We start from the raw sequence: 19,910 nt of genomic DNA, 5'->3' as shown, positions 1-19,910 counted from the left end.
TGCAGTGGATTTGACTCTTCTTCCTGCTATAATGTATTTGTTAATAGAATACTGTTGCTGCCTTACAAGATGTTGAAAAGAAGCAGAAAGAGCTGTTGCTACTTGAACTGAGAACTTCTGAAGATGCAGGTAGATGTAAATTCAGGTTTTTTTCAGTTATCTTTTTCTTAATATCGAATATCATCATTTTAAGAAGTATTGCAAGTAACCTGATTGGATAACTCCTCTAGAAATTACAACTTGAAAGTAAGATTTTAATTCCAGTTCCCAGCAGCTGTTCTTCCTAGAGTGCTTCTAGTTTACTTAAGAATGAAAAACTGAAAGCATGCCACTTGGCAGCACAGAAATATTTTGTTTCAAATCAAACTAAAAGTATAAAAAAAAATCATCAAATAAAAAACACACTGTTGGCAGCATTCCTCAGTGATAAATACATGGGATTCTTCTAGAGCCCCCCCATGAGCATGAACACTTATTTGTATGTAAAAGTACTGATTATATCATTTTTGTTCTATTGCAGCTGCTTTTTCAGCAGCCTAAAATAATTAATGAGGGGGAAAAGAGAAATCTTACAGTAGGTGTTGTTGATAATGGGCAGTTTCAGAAATGCTGATGCCTGATTGTGTAATTTGAGTTGGCCTACTGAATCTCAATTCAGATTAATCTCAAGAAACTACTAAGTGACACTGACTTCCTAGATCATGAGGCTGTGACTGTTCAAGTGGCAGAGGTTGCTGCAAGAAGGCCTTTGATCAGTGTCTCTCTCCCAGACTGCCTCTGCAATCTAGGCAGCACTGTGTGTATTTTTGAGCAGCTCGTGCCCATGAGAGTGTTCTGCTGGAGAACAGCAAGGAAAGTTATTTTTTTTCTTTCCCTGAAAATAGCGTGAAGCTTTCAAATTATATTTAAAGTTTATCCCTTCAAAAATAAATGTGAAATAGGGAATTTTACAGACTTACAGCTTCAAATTTACAAAGTTTGAACTGTTAATTAAAATTTTATTTGCTTAAAAAGTATTTGTTAAATAGACATGCTAGGCAGAATCCTCTATGCATGATAAAGCTTCATGCATAATAAGGTGAAACAGATGTACAATTTCATGAATGAGGAAAATAAGAAGTATCAGACTTCCTGTTTAGGGATACAAGTGAGATGGACATGGTGATTTGTTACCACTTCTGACTAAAGTATTAATCATCTATCTACTTGTTAAATTAAATCATAATTACTACTTGTGAAGAAGCACAAGACTGAACAAGAATATGTCAGTATTTTGACAACCTAGCAGTAGAGAATGAGATGTGTTTATGCAATACAAACTACTCTAAGGTACTCTGTTAAATTACTTAAAGCCACTCAGGGTGATGAGGTACTGGCACAGGCAGTGCCAGAGCAAATGTGGATGTCCCATCTGTGGGGGCATTTAATGCCAGTTTGGACAGGCAGCAATCCAACAACCTCAGTGGCAACCCTGCCATGGGGGTTGGAATGAGACTGTCTTTAAAGTCTCTTCCAACAGAAACCATTTTGTGACTCTATGACAAAGAGAGCAGTATTTTAATATCTTTCTAATTTAATAAATACTGGTAGGTACTATGAAATAGGTTATTTGAAATGTAAATACATTTTTTAGTTGTATAATTACCGATTTTCCATAATGAAATCTCATCTTTCCTGTTTTATATGTTCAGGGATTGTATGTCTCACATATTATTCCAGTGGTGTCTGCTGACCATGACTAATGAACTCTCTCTTATGATATATATCTAAGAAAAGAGAGAAAAATTTTTAACTGCCTCTCCTACTACAGAAAAATATAGCAAATAAGAATTTATGATTTCTATTCATATTCTATAATACATATTTGAAGATATGTAAGAATAAGGCACGTATGCTTTTTGCATACTTTTAGCTAGAAGCAGTTCCAATTATCAAATTATTTTATACTTCAAATATAAAGGTTTTTGGTGTCTTCTTAAGCTTGTGTAATTTCTGCAGATTGCTTCACATAGTGGGGGGGCTTGAAACTAGATGACCCAGGTCATTCTATGATTCTATGATATAATTGATAAAATGATATATTATAATATATAATTATATATAATATAACACATATAATGATATAATTATTATATTATATATATGTTATGCAGCTCCTTGCAACATGAAATACTTCAAAAAGGTTTCATTGCTTCTCAGCCATGGGACAGTTCTTTTAATGTGCTTTGTTCTCTTTATAACTTCCTAGACTGGGCACTGATACTTCAAACTTTTCTGATACTTGGACTATTTAATTTTAAATTAAACCTGTACTTAGTTCTTCCTGAGAATAATTTCTCTGGAAGTACTCTGTTTGTAAATAGCTTTTAACATGAATGGCCATGTAAAACTGTAACAGTGTTTTTATACTTGGGCAGTGGTTTTTGCTATATTAAATATGTTATTGCTATAATTGTTTTCTACTAACCATCACCATCATCCTTCTGTTTGCATCAAAATAATGAACAGATATGTTTACCCAAGGCCTGTCTCAGATAGAAGGTACTTTGAATAAAGTGTTTGCAGAACAGAAAGCAGACAGGGCTGCCCTTGATAAAAAATACAGGTATGTAGAATACCAGGTTTGTATTTATAGGATTTTTTTAAAGCAGTACTGACAAAGGTGATTAGAAGATTAGTAACAGTGCTTTGAAAGCAGAACAAAATCTTTCAGCCTTTGCTGCAGATCCATATTATCTTCTGTTACCTCCAGTAGGAGGAGAATTACACTAATTACATGAATTACTAGAAAACAAGAAAGTTTATGACAAGAGAATTTAGGGTTCCAAACTATTATTGTTAACAAGGTATGAGTGAATTAAAAACAGAGACAAAACAATCTATATTTTCTCAAACTTAATCTGCCTTCCAGTATTGAGGGAAAAAAGGTGCTCTGGAGAAAACTGATACATATTTCTGGGTATTGCAGATACCCTATGCCTAATGCATCAGCTGTCCATCAACTGTAGTGAACTAAATTCCAAATCATATTGTATTTCCTTTTAATGATTTGTATGATGTAAAGTTTGTTTTTAATGAAGTAACTTAAAATCTTCTGCCATGCAAGACACGAATGTACAGAAGATAAGGAAGCATCACCATGTTTATCTTTCTGTTTCTCACTTTGTTGGCACAGGAAGATACATTACTTCTCAATTTCTGTATATTTCTTTGAAGATATTAAAATGTTTTCTCACCTAAGAAAAATGAAGAGAAAAAAAAAACGTATTTGTACATTGCTTTGCCCTTGTCATTCCAGTCATACATTTTTGCCTCATATTTTCTCTTTAGTTTCAGCTTCTTCTGTGTTTACACAGCAATAAAGCAACAACATTTCACTAAAGAAAAATTACTGGAGTGTCACAGTATTCTCCAGCATTCTGTAGTTGTGAAGGCTCAGTAATTAGTGATTGATAATAAGCTGATTATGTTGATCATATCATGGATTTAATCATATCACAGTATTGGGCATTAATACAGTCACACTGTAATTTAGTTCCTTGTTCTATACCAAACAGTCTTACTGTACCTCTGTCTTGAACCCCTCTACACTCTCTCTCTCTTCCAAGCGTGGAGTAATATTACTTGCATGGTATCTGTGCTATGGGTGAAGTTTAAAGCAAATCTTGCTGCTGTTCCTTTTCTCACACCTTGTGGTACTCCTCTATCTTTCCAGTAAGATGTCAGAGCAGTGGTGCAATCAATTGCCCCATGAGGTAGGATTAGGAAAAAAAGGAGTATGGGGTCATACTGGTGGTTTTCATGCCGAAGTGGTGAAAATAAAGAATTTCCATTTCAGAAGGGGATGAAATCTCTGGAAAGAAGAGTTTGTCTCTTAAAAGGAGACAAACTCAACCAAGAAGCTGGGCCTGAAGAAAAGAAAGAGATTCCCAGGCTAGCATATAACATTCTAAACTGCTCAGTCCCTTGTCTGAATGGTTATGGTAGTATTATTACAGTTTTGATTTTCACTAAGCATTTTGTGGTGAAGGACCATAAAAAAAAAAAAGTGATAATGACTTCAAGAATTTATTCTGAGCTCACTGTAAAAAAGACTCCGAATTTGAGCAGCAGTGGCACTGAATTCAATGGACTATTGGGATTTGCAGTGATAAAAGGCTGACTAGTGATAATACAAACCCGATGAGTTAGAAGTGATATAAAGTTTTTTCTGCGTTTTTGATGGTTTGCATCTCACTTTTAGACAGGATTCTGCAGTTTCTTGTGCATAAAGCCTTGCATTTGAACAATAAACGTAATATATTACCAACTTTAGATATGATAAAAAAAAAAAGCTTTGTTCATATTTTAGAGGTTGATAAAATCCTTTAAAATATGTCTCTGTTTTCAGTGAGTTAAGCTGTTCCTCTTTTGTGTTCACAGTAACTCCGGAGTTTTTTTTTTATTACTTTTAAATTTTCTGTAGGGTTTCAGCAGAATCTTTTAAGCACAGATTGAACAAGTAGCTAACCTCTCTTCCAGGCAAAAGAATCTGTTGACTGTTGTCCAAAACCAGAAGGAATTACTGCAGAAAATAGAAAATTATAGAAAAACAAAGCAAGTGTTCAGAGCATCAGATTCAGAGAAGCAAATCCTGAATCCCAATGTAGTTACAGATGCTATGGGGCTTGGTGCCAGTATGCCTAATGAAAACAGAGTAAAAGCACAGCTCTCTTCAGAAAATAGATCTTCAGCTCAGGAATGCAGCCAGTGTCCAAACAACTGCTTGGCTGAGACAGAAACTAAAAAAGAAGCAGTAAGAGGCAAAGTGGTTTCTGATAGTACTTCAGAATCTGAAAACTGGGTAAGAAAATATTATTTCTATGACATGTCAGGGTTGACAAATGCTGTAGAATTAGTGTCATTGCCTTCAAAACCTGCAGCTTCCACTGCTGAAACTAACTGTTCACAGCAAAAAGACATTGATCACATAGCAGTTGGAGAGCAAGGAAACAAGTCATTAGATCCCACTTCAGTGACCAACATGTTAAGTATTTCAGAAGCCCAAAGCGCTGCTGCCACTAACAGTGTTTGTCAGCCAGGTGGTGACTGTCAGCAGGTTCTTGCAGATGAGGATGCACACAGATATGTAAATAAGAAAAAAGCTTTCCAGCAGCACCAGCAAGTACTAACATCAGCATCCACAGATAACTTTCCTAATCTGAATCAAATGTTCTTTTGGAGTCGTGGGAACTCATTTAATGCAGAATCGATGGCTGCAAATTTTGCATCAAATGCAGATTATCCAGTAAACCTTAGTGAGAAATCTTTCCAGAACTATGGTTACAAGGAATGTGAACGAAAACAAAGGAAGTATGCGAGAAAAAACACAAAAAAGCTTCAGCTGATAGATCTTCTTGAATTGGGAAGGATTAAGCCAGGAGAAAATGTTTTGGAATTCACACTGAAGGTAATTGTTGAGTATAATAATAGTATAATAATAACTAGTGAATAATTGTGGGGGTAAAAAAAGCAACATTAAAATGGGGAAAAAACAGTCTGTATCGTCAGCATTTAGTAGTGAAAAATTTTGTGTTAATTACATGTAATCTTTTATGAGTTGTAAAGGAAAATGTTATGGATAATGTCTTCTGCTTAGTCTGTGATTTTAACACACAGAATACTGCTTAAGTAGTGTTTAATTTTGCATTATCAGTTTCTTCGTGTTTCCCTTTCCTAAAGTCAGAGTAGAATTATTGGCTGTGCATTGCTAGTTTTTCACATTTAAAAGAGGAGAATGTTAAGGTTTTCATGACTTAGTGTTTTGAAGCTGCTATTAAGGATTTCCTCTGTGTCATGGTAGACGTGAATGTATGCCAGATTTCTCACTAGCTGGTTCTGGGGCCTGATACAAACCATGTCTGCAAAAAGAAAAAGAAGAAAAATCAACCTCTATTTAATATGAAAACGTACCCCCATGTTTCCAAATACAAAGCAGACTTTTAAGACAGCTGCTGAGGACCTGACTTAGTATTCAGTAAATGGTGGAACTATTGTCTGAATTCCCATCTGTGAGCTAGTTAATTTCCAGTGCAACATATTAATTAGAATGTGAAAGGTTGTTTTCAGCTAACCAGATATAGATAGTTAATGCAGAAAAGACCTCTTTTTCTACACCTCCACTCTGCTCAAGAATGCTTTTCTTCTGAGAGCATCTGGTTTGTTGCTATGCTTTGTACCATAAGCCAGTGTTAGCAAGTTACAAACCTCTACACTGGGTTATGTCGTGGATCTATACACACTCTTCTTTTTATTGGAGGATGTGTAATTTTCCTACAAACCCTATGATGATTAAATTGAAGGATAGAGAATTTAACATGCTCTTTTCTCTGATGACTGTTATCTGTCAGTGCTACTTATTGCATTCCGGTCCTAAGGAATCATGACCCTATATTGAAATGTTGACGTTGTGGCTTTAGAGAAGTCAGTGATATTAGTAGAATGAAAATGGCACTCATTCGTGTCTTAGAAAATCATGAGTGCTGTAGAGATTGAAATTTAGAGGCTAATATCTGTTGCATTGCAAAGAATTGATTCACAAAGTTTCTTTACAGTATACTTAGAAAAAACATATAGCTAGTGCATAATACTTACTTAAATTAGCTTTGAGCAGGCAGCATGTTGTTTTTTAACACTATGGACCCATGCTATATAAATGCGAGTTAGATTTACTGTTCATCAAGGTATTTGAGTTAAACATCTTAGTTTACATTCTTACAGAGTCAAACCATTTGTTATGGTGGAAGGTAGCTGAATGTTTTTTGATGGATCATTCCTTTATTCTGATTGTTTAACTTTGTACGTACTAAACAGCATTGCCCAATATTGCGTATAACAAAATTTAACTTAGTGTAAAAAATTGCAAGCCATAAGGATTTTTATTTCTTTATTGTGGAAATAAAAATTGGCTACAACTCTTCAGGTATATAGTCCAACATTTTTTCCATGTTTTAGGGATTTTAATTCAGTTTTTTTATTTTATGAGCTGAAAACTATTTCTTTATTTTTCTTTTTTTAGGAATTCACTTGCAAAGCCACACTCTTAACAGATGGCAAGATCAAAACAAGTAAAAATAAAATATTTCAGAATCCAGTTCGATGGGTTGAAGACCTACTAGGAAGTGATATTTATGTGACATGGAAGTATGCATGGAACAAGGTATGCTTGATTTTTACTCTCAGAAATAATATCGATAAATGCAAATAACAAATTTAATGAATCTGTAAATTATAAGGTGAAATGCAGTCAGTTCTGTTTAATATTGCCTGATGCAGACTATTAAATACCTAAACTGAATTTTAAAAGAAAAATGAAAGTTTTTCACGTATCAGGAAAAATAACAACAAAACCACAAAAGAATTAAAATAAACAGTTATCCATTTAGATCTTGTTTATAGGTTGCTTATTGTGGGACACAGTTGTCAAAGCTTGTTGTTGAAGATACTCCTGTTTCTATTGACCTGGAAATACCATCACAGCAGAGAGAGCTTGCAGGTATGTACCACTTAAAATCTAATGTTCACCATGACTGAAGCATCAGAAAGTAATTTTTCATGAGCTTAAATTCCAAAATTCATCCATTGCTTTCTGATTTATTTTGGACTACATTCATATATCAGATCCCTGTACTGAAACATAGATAGAGACATAAATGACAAGTGGTCTTCAAGTAAGTACTTTTTATTCAGAAAGTAGTTGCATGAAGGAGATAATTGCAAATGACTTGATTGCTATATAAAAATATGTATGTAATATTTTGTTTTAAAATATTTAATATAGAGAGAGTGAAGTTTTTAATAAGTCAATCTCATACTTTGTTTACTCTTTTGGAAACTCAGTTATGTGCACAGCTTTTAATTGCATGTAAATATTAAGATCACAAATAATGTGTGTTGGTGGAAACCCAAATATGTTGAAGCAGCAGTACTAATTGTGGACTTCATTGTTGTCATAAACAGAAACTGTGAAATCATTTCCATGCACTGATGGAGAAGCAGCTGAAAGTCTCCCCACTGCCAGAGAATTAACGAGTAAGATTTCTGTTTTCAACTGGTGGGGAAAAAAAAAAAAAAAAAAAAAAAAAAAAAAACACAACCCTAACAGTGGAGGCAGGAGATGTAGAGCAGATGCACAAAGGAAAAATGAAAGTAGGGGAGCAGAATTGATTTGGATGAGCAAAGATAAGCATAGTGGGGAAAAATGATGGCTCCGCCAATGGATTGGATTGATCTGAAAGAGATACTCAAGTTTTCCAGAGCTCTATATCTTTTACTTACTCTCTTGAATCCAAATTAGGAACATCTTCTTATTTTCATATAGTTAACAAAATACCTCAGTGTCATTTGAAGTGTTCAGTTACATGTCTCCACTGAGTAAGGACAAAGACAAACACTTCCTGCATTTAGGAAGAGAAATATGATACAGCAGCATAATGTAATATAGTCTAAGTTAGAGGAGTGGAAATGTTACTAAAGATGCTGAGATCTTTGGGGAGTTCACTGAGCTTTAAAATTTGTGTTTTCGGTATTACATTTCTATATTAGTTGTGCATTAAACCCTGTTGGCAGTATTAGCAGTACTCAGCAGTGCTTACTGCATTTCAGGTAGCATTTCTGCCTGTATTGCCTTTGATTATACCACAGAGGCATGACTGCAGTGCAAAGGCAGAGTGGTCATCTCAAACCCTGAATGGCCAGTGTCACTTTGCACTGCAGTCGTTCAGGTCTGCTGTGGGAAACAGTAACAAGCATATGGGAGGTGAAGGGTCTAAATTTGTGTCAGACGCTATGAATTGAAGTTGCATTCACATTGTAAAGCTGTTGTTTAAGCATCTACAAGGCCTTCAGCTGCAGGGCAAAAGATGCAGTAAACCCTGGAGCTGAGAATCTTCTGCAAAAAATACTTTGTTAGCTTACTTTTTTTGTAATTTTATGTATGGATGTTAGCAGTGAGCAGTTAAACTGAATGTCTTAACTGCCATGTTTAAAATCACACACTCAAAAAAAGAAAAAAAAATCCAAACAAACTAAAAGCACTCAACAAAACAAACTCCCTCACGGACTGAACTCCTTGTGATTTTAACTGAAAAGTTACATGTTACAGCTCATAGGAGTTGTATATCTCTACTGAACAACTGACCATCTTGCCACTTTCATGTTCTCTCAACTTGTTCTAGTTCTGCTTACCAGCTAACTTAACTGTAATGTAGCCTGTGTGGTTGTTGTCAGCCTGTTATTTGATTGCCCTGTCCTGTCTGGTAACTTAAAGCAAGAGGCTCAATTTGTAGACGAAGATAACCTCTGACATACAGGTAGAGATTATTCAAAATAAGGATTAGTAATACAGTAAAATAAATAAGTTCAAAATTCATGGAAATATTGTTTCAAATACAGATTTCTTTGTATCTAATACAGTTATTCTTGTCAGTAAAGGAAGAACTGCTTAGTGTGCACAGGATACCCTTTAAAAATTTGACCAATGGTTTCCACATTTCTAGCTTATAGAATCCAAACCTTTTTGTATTTGCTTTTTGTATTTGCTTTTTGTATTTGCTTTTTGTATTTGCTTTTTGTATTTGCTTTTTGTATTTGCTTTTTGTATTCACTTAAGAGAAACTTCAGATTTCTGACCAAAAATATTTCTGAAAGCAAACTATGGAAAAATAACTCTCACTTAAGAAGGAAAATCCTTCAAAAGCTTGTCTCGTGTTTAATTGGATCTCTTAAATGAAGCTTTGGAAGCACCTTCAGAGCCCACGTAGCCCAAGAATGAATTTGTTGTATTGTTTGTTCCTTGAGTGGTTCTTAGGAAACAAATGCAGATACACAATGCCATTGCTCCTTTGCTTCATGCTGAATAAATTCTAAATACAAAGCTCAATTGATTTGACTTTCAACCAGTATTTGTTTTTTTCTTCACTAGTCCTGGGAAATGATAAAAGAATAATTCTAGCAGTTTTCTTGCTAGCTGATCTTGTTTTGTTATTCTTGTGCAGTACAGAGTTCTGGTACAGAGGTTGCTGATGGGGCAGGAGAATATTTAAATCCAAATGAAGTGCTCCATAGAATGAGACCAAAACTATTAAGTGTTTCTATACCATGTAGATATAACATTGAAGTACAAGTAAATAATGCATGTGCATATTGGCAAGAATTTTCCTTTAGACCTTAAACTGTGAACTCCTCAGAGTTCTAATTCAGAGCTCCAGATTCTGCCCAGGCTTAAACAATTATGTCAGAAACTATTTTCACAGGTAAGATTTGACATTATTCTATTACTATTTTTGGAAGAAAGGTGGAAAAGATGATGAATATTAATTAGTAATTCAAAAATCAGGATGAGAACTGGGCACTCAAAGTTTAGGTTTTTTTTTTTTTTTTTTTTTTAAACAAATGTCACTACCTAAAGGGGCTTGACTCTGCATATCTGACTTTTGGATTGGGTATTATTGGCATATTACCATTAATAACAGTTATAAGGAATAAAAGAAGAACTTGGGAATGTAGAAATATATGTAAATACATAGATACTATAGTAAAATATTCATTAACTAGATAGGGTCCTTATTCACATTCCTGTAAACTATATACTGTGTATTCTTTGTATTTTGTATTTTAGAAGCAGTGAGATTGTAAACAAATTCTTCTATCCAGAATAATTTTCCATCTCAGAGTTATTTTATGGCGAGGCTATTATTTGAGTTCTGGCTTCAAAAAATGCATTATGTTTGAATGCATTCTGTGTTCTCTCCTTTGTACCTTATAGACAAAATGTTTAAAAATATTTCCCAGTACTTTCAAGGTCTAGAGATTTGCTTTGGGTAATTGCATACTTTACAAAGAAGCAAATAGTTATGTCAGCAAAACTTACAAAGCTGCATTTTCCAGTAACTTTTTGTGCCCTGACTAAAGCATAGGCTTGCTTCATCTACATACTCTTCATTTCCAAAATCCTCTTCCTGCTCTTATGTGACTCTCAGCAAGGTAAAAGGTTGTGTGACTGCATACTGAGTTGAGTGGATAATGAGAATGGAACAAAATTCACTTTTGAGGATACCAGGAATGAAAGAAAAGAAAATAGTTCTAAAGGATGTAATGTCATAAAAGCCAGTTCTAAGAATTTAATGCTTGTGATTTCTTACCTCTTAGTTTTTTTTTTTTTTCCCTGAAACTGGCATATTACTTCAGAGGTAAATAGATGACTCAGTACCGTAGGTTAATGTAGGTCAGATAGAATTTCTGAAGGTCTCCAGTCCAGCCTCTTGGTCTAAGTAGGACTAATTTACAAGTTAGATAATGTTGCTTCAGCCCTTGTCCAGTCAGTTTCTGAGTATTTTCACGGATGTACATTGCACAGCATCTTTTTACAAGCTGTTCCACCATTTGACCATGTGGTCACCGATGGCGACTTGTTTTTCCTGTGTACAGGAATCTTACTAATTTCCTTAAGAAACCTCACTAAAAGTAAACTGACTCCAAAGAGCTTTAAACAGTGGCTGTGTGGCCTTTTTACTTTAAAGTTGTAAAAGAAATGCTTTGATATCTGGCCTTTCAGCTGCATGCAACTGCTTTTCATCTGCTTTGTTGGTCATGTAGAGACTGAAAAAAGCAGAGCTGTTGTAGATAACCTTCTTAGTATGTACCTGTCTTTTCCTGTCTTACTTAGAAAAGTGATAAAAGAAAGGCAGTGTAATTAACAGCAAGAGGAAGGCTTGCTGTGTTGTTTTTGAACAGACTTTTTTTGACTCCACAGTCTGATAGTGTCAAATTAAAGCACTTAGGAGACTACCTAAATACCTTAACTTGATGAGCATTCTGATCGTATCACTTTTTTTTTTCCCCAACACTGAATTTTAACAAAGTTGGAGCAAATCTCCTACAGAAAAAAAGTTCAGTGTTTAAATACCACACAAAAAAATTATTTATGAGGTATGGGGAAGCCTCTAAATATTGTCCTGAGACTGCACTTAAAAATCCACTGAGAAATCACAACTCCTCTGGATTTTGCTAGTGAATTAAAGCTATAGGTTTTCTACTAAATGACAGTTTTGACCTGAGCTGTAAATAGATTCATACTTTGTCTTCTGTTTCTCCTAATCTGCATCAATGTGCTGTAAGTTGTGAGAATTTTGAAGTGCTACTTTTTAATTACCCAAGATTGGCCCTGGGGCTGGTTCTTAACTTGTCATATAATACTCAGGTTTTATAGAAAGCTTAAAATAATTTAAAGTAATTATGTATTTATCCTGCAAAAGATTGCACAAGGGAATTATTGGCTGATCAAGTGTAAAGTAATAAATCAAAATAATAAATTGGAAAAGAGACAAACAGGTGGTGGGAACCTGCAAAGTGTTTTATAGGATAAGAAGTAGTTTCCTCCAAATCCTTTTTCGAGTAATCATACTCTTAATGAAGGATGCTAATGTATGCATTTGTTGTTGGAGATCTCAGTAATTTGATATTTTAAAGGAATCATTGATTCAATCCAGGAATTGAAAGTCCATCAGGCAGCTATGTAAAAAATATTTGTTAGAAAAAAGGAATTGGGCATTTTAAAATACTGCATTTATTTCCTTTTTTATTTATTTTTTTTTTCCCTTTTTTCTTTTTAATAATAAATTCAATCTTGAAGATATTCTCTTATGGGAAGTTGTATACATTTTAAGATTGATATTAGCACGTATGTCAATCATACCTCAACTTTTTGGGAAAAACTAAATTACAGCTGCTGTAAAGTCAGTAAAATCTGTTACTTAGGTTCTCCCTTTATCCTCATAGGTAACGTTGTATTTCTATATTTTAACATTCTATTTCTGTAATAGATTTGAGGGTTTGAGTTCCTCATGGTAAATAAAAAATTTAGAATATCTGAATAAACTGGTACAAGGACACTGATGAGAAGCAATTCATACGGTACCATATAATGTAGAATATTTGTTACTGGCTAACATGCATGTATCTAATGTATGTAGTAGAGAGGAAAAAAAGTTGCTGTGTAAGATGATGACCTGGGCAAAAGTTTTAGTGGATAATGACATACTGTCTTTATGCCACATATCTAGGTGGTGCTGGCAGGAGAGCTGTGAAGTGTTATTAATACATTTTTTGAACATTTAGAAAAAGATTTTATGGTAACTGTATCTCTCCAGAAAATATAAGGTCTCCCAGTCTGTGTTGTAAGAACAATACTTCCATGTATTTGAAATACATTCAAAGGAAAGTGAATCTAGATACCTGTTGTGTGTTTTTCTTTGTTTTTCTTTTTGTTTGTTTTTGTGGGTTTTTTTCCTGCTTTATGACATTACTTTTGTCAGTCTTGCTGGAGGACAAAAAGAAAGAATGAGGTTATGAGAAAAGCTATTATTTATTAAGTAGAGGAAGAAACATTGCTTTCTTAAATCTAACTTTTTTTTTTTCTAGCAGCAACATAATAGAATAATGATTTGTGAAGCATTAATTAAATTCCAACTTATTACCGTGCAAATTCTGGTGCAATTTTAGTGATACGACCAACTCATCATTATAGTTTACTAAGTAACTTCCAAACTGAAGTGATTTATTTTAGAAGATGTGATAAATGGTCTTCAAATTTTTCTGAAGGATGTTAACAAAAATACATCATCTGATAAGTTAGCTGTTGAAGAAAAAGATGGGTTTGGACACAAAGTGTCACAAATTTGCCGAACTCCGTGCTGGCCTGTATCTTCTGGGATTTCCTTACTTTCAGATACATGACTTAAATGACATGTCTCATTGCTAGAAAGGGATCACTCCTTACTCATTTGTTTGCAAAAGCCTTGGACTTCAGCATACAGAGAAGGAAAAAATCTGTCAGAATGAAGATACCATGAAATGTATGTCAAGTGAATCAAGAAATGTAGAGAGACCTGGAAAAAAGTAAAAGCTTTTTAAGTGGGAAAAACAGAACAAAACCAAAAACAGTGATCAGGGAACCATAGAGAGAAAGATCTAGTCCAGCTATGACTGTCTCCACAGACATCTGTTTTTCTAAGATACTGGACCTTAATCAACTATAAATAAGTAATTTCCAAAATTACCACTATCTTGGGAAGAATTTGTATACCTCCATTCAGTCTCAGCATTCTGAGAGTGACAGGATCTAAAAATGTTGTTTGTGTGAGGTGCTGGCTGTCGTTTCCAAGTCCTTACTCTTAGTGTGAAGGACCAATGCCTATTGGGATTCCTGGTTTACAACTGCTGTGCTCTGTTTTTGAGTTCTTGAGTGGAACGCAGATGAGGCCCAAGAAACTTGAAATCTCTTAAAATTGTTTTTGTTTCACATATTCAGAGTGGAATTCTAGATTAAATGCTGTTGTCTTTAAGTGTGTTGTCCTTAGATGTTCTCTTTGCTAATGCTCCTGTAGGCCACATCTAAACTAACTGCACCTAACAGATCCACTTGAGCCAGATGGATAACATCTTCTGTGACTTCACTGTTGATATCACAAATTGGTTGGGCTTTCTCTCAGTTGTAGTAATAATCTTCACCTGTGTTACGGAAATATTGACTATTGACTAAGATTGACTATTGCCTATAAGTTGACTCAAATATGCTCATGGTTGAAGTGCAAGAACATTTAAATTCCTTCTATCTAAATTGAATCTATAGATAATTTCAAACAGTATAATAGTTAAAAAGTAATTTACAGTATCTGTGTGATTCCAGCAGTATCTTATTGGGAAAAATGTTGGGATAGACATTTTTAGAACCGGCTCTTTTTTAATGATCAGAATGTGATGACTGCACAGAAGTAGCAATCTTTTGTGACTAACCTTTATGCAGCTGGAAATTCTGGCCTGACATTTATGATTTCGCAGCGCTAATGGGAATTTTCCTTAAATAGCATTTCCAGGTTCTTACTTACCACAGAAGCAATGTCTTGTAAAGCTGTAAGAAAACGAAGATAAAAGTTCAAACCGTTTCAGAATAGTTTCAAAGCTATAAGGCTGAAATGGATGCCAACACAGATGTAAAAGCCATTGGCAGGCAGGATGGAAAGAGCACGTAGGCTTACAGAGAGAGAGAGAGAGAGAGAAAAGGCTCATTCTGATGTTGATTCTGATTGACATTTTATCTTCCAGCTTACAAAGATGGAAGAAAACCAAGAGCACCTGACAAGACAACAAAGATAGTAAAACAGAGAAGATCCTCCCTACATGCAAATCATTCACCTAGATTTTTTTTTCTGCACCTAAGGTATACAGATGATGACTTTTGGATAGCAATATGGAAGTACTCCTGTACTACTAAAATCTAAGCTGCATCTAAGCTGCCAGTCACTTACAAAGACAACTTTCAAAAGGGGAAGGGAGTTAACTAAAAAAGGGAGAATGGAACCTTCGAAGTGTATATTAAAATGTTTAATTATAAGCAAAGAGAGAAAAGGGAAGAAGAATTGAGAAAGAAAAATGGGAACAGGAAGAATGTTAGTCGCCTGTTTCAGAATATGGATTAAGGAACACAAGGAATAAACATTAAAAAACTGATCAATTCCTACTGGAGAAAAAGATATTGTATGTGGATATGAGAACTCTGTTACTGAAGACCAAAGTCAGTACCAAGGTACCAAGATTGAGGTGTATATGTTACTGTGATTTTGCTATTGAGTGTTACCTAAAATTAATGAAAATTAGAGATTCAGGAGTTTTTCAGGTTTTAATTATGCGCTCCAGTAAGTTGTACTTGTAATATAATACTTGTATTTCATTTACAAAATCTTAATCCAGTGGATAAGACATAGTTTTACCCAAAGGAATCTGCAAAGAAAACCATCAACTGCAAGGGAAAAACAAAACAAACAAACCAACAAATCAATAGATTCACGTGGTCATAACTTTATGACACTTTCAGATACTATTTTAGATTTTTTTTTTTTTTTTTTTTTTGTGACATAGAATGTTGCAGCAAGAGCACTAGAAGGACTGTTTCCAATTTTTGACTGTTTGTCAAAAATGAATGTCTCTTCTCCAATTATGTTCTCTCAAAAAAGGATTTTAAAATAACTTCAGACATTGCAAAGAATTTTTCTGTAGTTAACCTGCAATCTGTGGGCATTTCAGGATGAAAAGGTTTCTTTTCTACAAAGCAAAACAGGTTAAAGTCATGCCTGTCATGTCATTCTAGTACTGCTATTTTTTGAGCTCAGTTTCTGCCAGTTTATTTTATCAAATATTCCCAGGCTTGCTTTTAAGATTTTTTTTTTTCCTGAGAGCATTACCCTTAGAACTGTATTGTGACTTCCCATTCAAGTATTCCTATTTATACTCTTTGAAATACTGTTTCCAGTTAAGTATGTAAGAGGCTTCTTCTGGTGTAACTGACTAGTCTTTCATAAGAGATAATGGGTTTGTGCATGGAACATTGTAATGCAACCTCTCAGAGATGTCATGTATTCAGCCTGCACGTCTTCACTTGCTGTAGTCTAAGATACTTAAATATACGTTGGACATCTCTGTTGCTGTCATATGTTGGAAGGCTCTGTTGTGCTTTTTTGTTCCATTTTCTATTGTGTTATGCTGGCACTAGTATGCAGACGAAATACTGAGAATGTAAAACATGGAATGATGTCCTATTCTCACTGAAGTCAGAAGTGTAACTGTGAATGTCATAGGAGTGGAACAACACATGTCGTCAAGAGCAAGATGGTTTATTTGCAATTCTGAACTTAGAGCTCTTACTTTTAATAGTAATGTGCTATTTCTCTGCTTTGCTTGGAGAGCTCCCTGAAATCAGGACATTGCAGATAAATCCTCACTGAGTGGGAGAAAGAGAGTTGAAATGTCTAATACTTATAAGATAATTGATTTTTCACCACTAGGACCTACTAATGTTGTCAGCTCAATGAATATATCGTGCATTTGGTGATTGATGTAAGTGGCACAGCTGGAAAACCTTGGTAACAGAGAAAGGTAAATTCTTGGTATGGCATAGCATAGCCCAGGAATAAGTGTAAGGTAAACAACCAACTGCTGTTGCTTGAGATAAGTTCTTTCTGCATTTTAAGAGATATTTATTTTGGCTGATCTAATCATCTTGGAATACCTATCCTCTTGAAATATCGAATACTGTCTGAACACTATTTAAATAGAGGCCATCACCACTCTCATGAAAATCCTTCTCTTACTAACATCTAATACATGTGCCATTTCTGGTACTGAATGGAAAAAGTGTGGATGGGAAATGAAAAAAGTCAGGTAGCTTCAAAAGCAACAGCTGCAAAAGCCAGTCTGATGTGTGCTCCTACAGAAAAAGTAATTGTAATGTTTACTGGTGCAGGATATTTATTCTGCTGCTTAGTTACTGATTTTATCAGTGAAAATTACAGGTTCAGATGCTCAGTCAGTGACATACATGCCTTAAGTTCATGCACTGCAATAGTTGCTTCAGTCTGGCAGATATTTAAGTACTGCAAATAACTCTTGTTCAGTGCTGCTTTTTTTCTTTTTTTTAAATACAGCTTTATTTTTATATAATCTGTTCCAGACTACAGGAAGGGTATGGTAAGAGAGATTCTGTAATTTTGGGGAGGTATACTGAACTCGTCTGTTTATGCTCAGAATATATGACATTCAAGTAATGCTGAAGAACAACTGTGTTTTCCATACCAGTTCTCAGTGAGAGCTATTGTATCATTGGAAATGACTGCTCAGGGTTGGATTCTCGCACTGAGCCCCGAAGCACATAGCACTGGCTGGTCTTGCATCACTGAAATCTTGGTGCAAATACTGTGCCAGCATCACAAATAAGGTAGCTGAGATCTTAGGATATAAGCATCTAGGGCACTGGAGTCTGTCGTGCCTTCATAGTTCCAACAAGATACTGACACCTGTGTAGATAATACCAGTGAATAGCCAGTGGATGTTTTCACTTGTGTCAGTATGCACTGTATAATCATCCACATTCTTTTTCAACAGGTTTCTCTGTCCAGTTCAACTCGGTAGAAAGTCCAACGTGTTTCCTTCAGTTCACTGAGTTACTCATCATATGTACAGAGGAGTTTCTACCATGGCCTGTAATGGAAAAGCACTGGAATTTCTACAGGGCATGTGAAGATTTTGGATTCTGAAGTCGTCTTAAGTGTTAACACTTTTTTCTTCCATCATCATTTAGTTCTAAATGTACAAATGTTTGCTTCTAAATGCTTTGTTACTGTTGTTTTGATAAATACTGTGATAAATACTTTGATAAATACCCTGTGCTTGTAATGGGCTGAAAGATTGTTTGGTTTAACTGCAGAGTACTTTGTAGCAGGTGAGGGTAACTCAGGATTTAATTTTGTGCCTTAATGTTCTGAAATGGACAGGAGTTGTTATACACCGGTCCACAAATTGTATTCTGTGTTACCAGCTTTGTATGAAACTCCAGTGATTTCTGTGGCTTTTTATCCTCCCATGCTGGACAGTGCCAGACAGATATCAATATCCATGGCCACTTGCCACATCTCAGTTTTGAACTAGTCTGCCCAAGCATGTGCTGTCAGAATTGGCTGCAAGAGTTTGTGTAAAACATAAGCTATTCAAAAATCAAGATGGGCAGCTTTGAACGATCACCAGCAACTTTGCTTTGTGAGGCTTTAGTTATATACAAACAACTGAGAATGGGATGTATGCTGGAAGAAGTTATAAGAGGGCTCTTAGCCTTTGAAAATGCTCATAGAAATTCACTTGTTGATTCAACCAAATCCTTATACAGTCAAAAAAACGTGCCAGCACAAGCCAGGAAGTACAGTGAGACTGATTCTGGTAAATGAGTTTTTCAGTCTAGTAACATCCAGGATTTTCAGCCTGATTACTGGAGGATTTCTGTTTGTTTTGATTTTGCACAGTATGAATCTGCCTCAGTAGCATGTTTATAAAACATTTGACTGTTAGGAGAATTATCCATATGCAAGTGGTATTGTAGCTCTTTCATTCCCTGAGTTGTAAGAAGACTTGAGATAATAACACCTACTACTCCTAACTCAAGTGAATGGGCTGAGAAATACCTCCTGTCAATACATGACATACTCAGCTTGCTATTTGGAATGCGAAGAGCTGTTGTGCAGGGATTTGATTAGTGTCTTAAACAGGAGGAGGTTTAGGGGAGAGTGAGGCTTCTGATGGTTAGAGAGTTAATACTGTGCCTGCGGATGCATGAGCAATCATTGCCTGTTAGGCTGTAAGGATTAAAAGGAAAAAACAAAAACAAAACAAAAACCAAGTGCATTGAAGCCAGAGAAAGTTAAAGGCTACTGAGTGATGGGTATTTAGTAAAGGTCAGTTTGCAAGTAGGAAGTAAACAGAACATTATTCCCACAGCTGCTGCAGCAAAACAGACCTGCAGGAATATTGGTCTAAGGGAGCTGTTCAGTCAGATACTGCTGCTTGGAGCACCCTTGGAGAAGAGAAGTAGTTTTTCATCAAAAGTGAAAGATTTTTGACTGTAAAAGTTACTGTTAAAGCCACTTACGTGTTGTTTGACATCTCTGTTATAAATTGTTTAATAAAATTATAATGAAAAACTGGGAGGAGCTGACAAATACTTCTATCCTGTAACACCAACGTGACTCCATGCCCTAAGGCAACAAAGATACAGTAACAGAAGTCTGATTGATTCCAGTTGGGCTAAGAGTGAAAATGCAGTTACATGGAAATAGCTCTCATTGACATCTTATGTAAAAGTTACCACACTTTTCAATATTTATGTTGTATATAAGCATCTTAGTTTGACAACATAATCTGTTTTAATATGAGTAACAAATGTAGAGTTCTGCTTCCTAAGTCTTATAATCATGAATTTTTCATATTCTGCATACTGGAATCTTTTTCTTAATGATCCACTCAGAGATGACGAAAGTCATACCACTTTGAAC

General features: G+C 35.1%; 1 protein-coding gene across 1 annotated transcript in view; it reads left to right on the top strand.

Moving 5' to 3' along the window:
- Nucleotides 1-18,125, top strand: part of ANKRD31 (ankyrin repeat domain 31) — a gene marked incomplete at both ends in the record, with an annotated part of 57,941 nt that extends 39,816 nt beyond the window's left edge. Inside the window, 8 exon segments of the mRNA XM_079548508.1 lie at nucleotides 48-129; nucleotides 2,509-2,605; nucleotides 4,466-4,493; nucleotides 4,496-5,449; nucleotides 7,058-7,198; nucleotides 7,438-7,534; nucleotides 7,999-8,070; nucleotides 17,974-18,125. Of these exon segments, the coding sequence (XP_079404634.1) occupies nucleotides 48-129; nucleotides 2,509-2,605; nucleotides 4,466-4,493; nucleotides 4,496-5,449; nucleotides 7,058-7,198; nucleotides 7,438-7,534; nucleotides 7,999-8,070; nucleotides 17,974-18,125 (1,623 nt within the window).
- Nucleotides 18,126-19,910: the final 1,785 nt, after the last annotated feature.

Source organism: Tetrao urogallus, assembly GCF_951394365.1.
Source record: "Tetrao urogallus genome assembly, chromosome: Z".
Taxonomy (NCBI): domain Eukaryota; kingdom Metazoa; phylum Chordata; class Aves; order Galliformes; family Phasianidae; genus Tetrao; species Tetrao urogallus.
The sequence above is the reverse complement of the archived record's forward strand: the minus strand, read 5'-3'. Positions and strand labels throughout refer to the sequence as shown.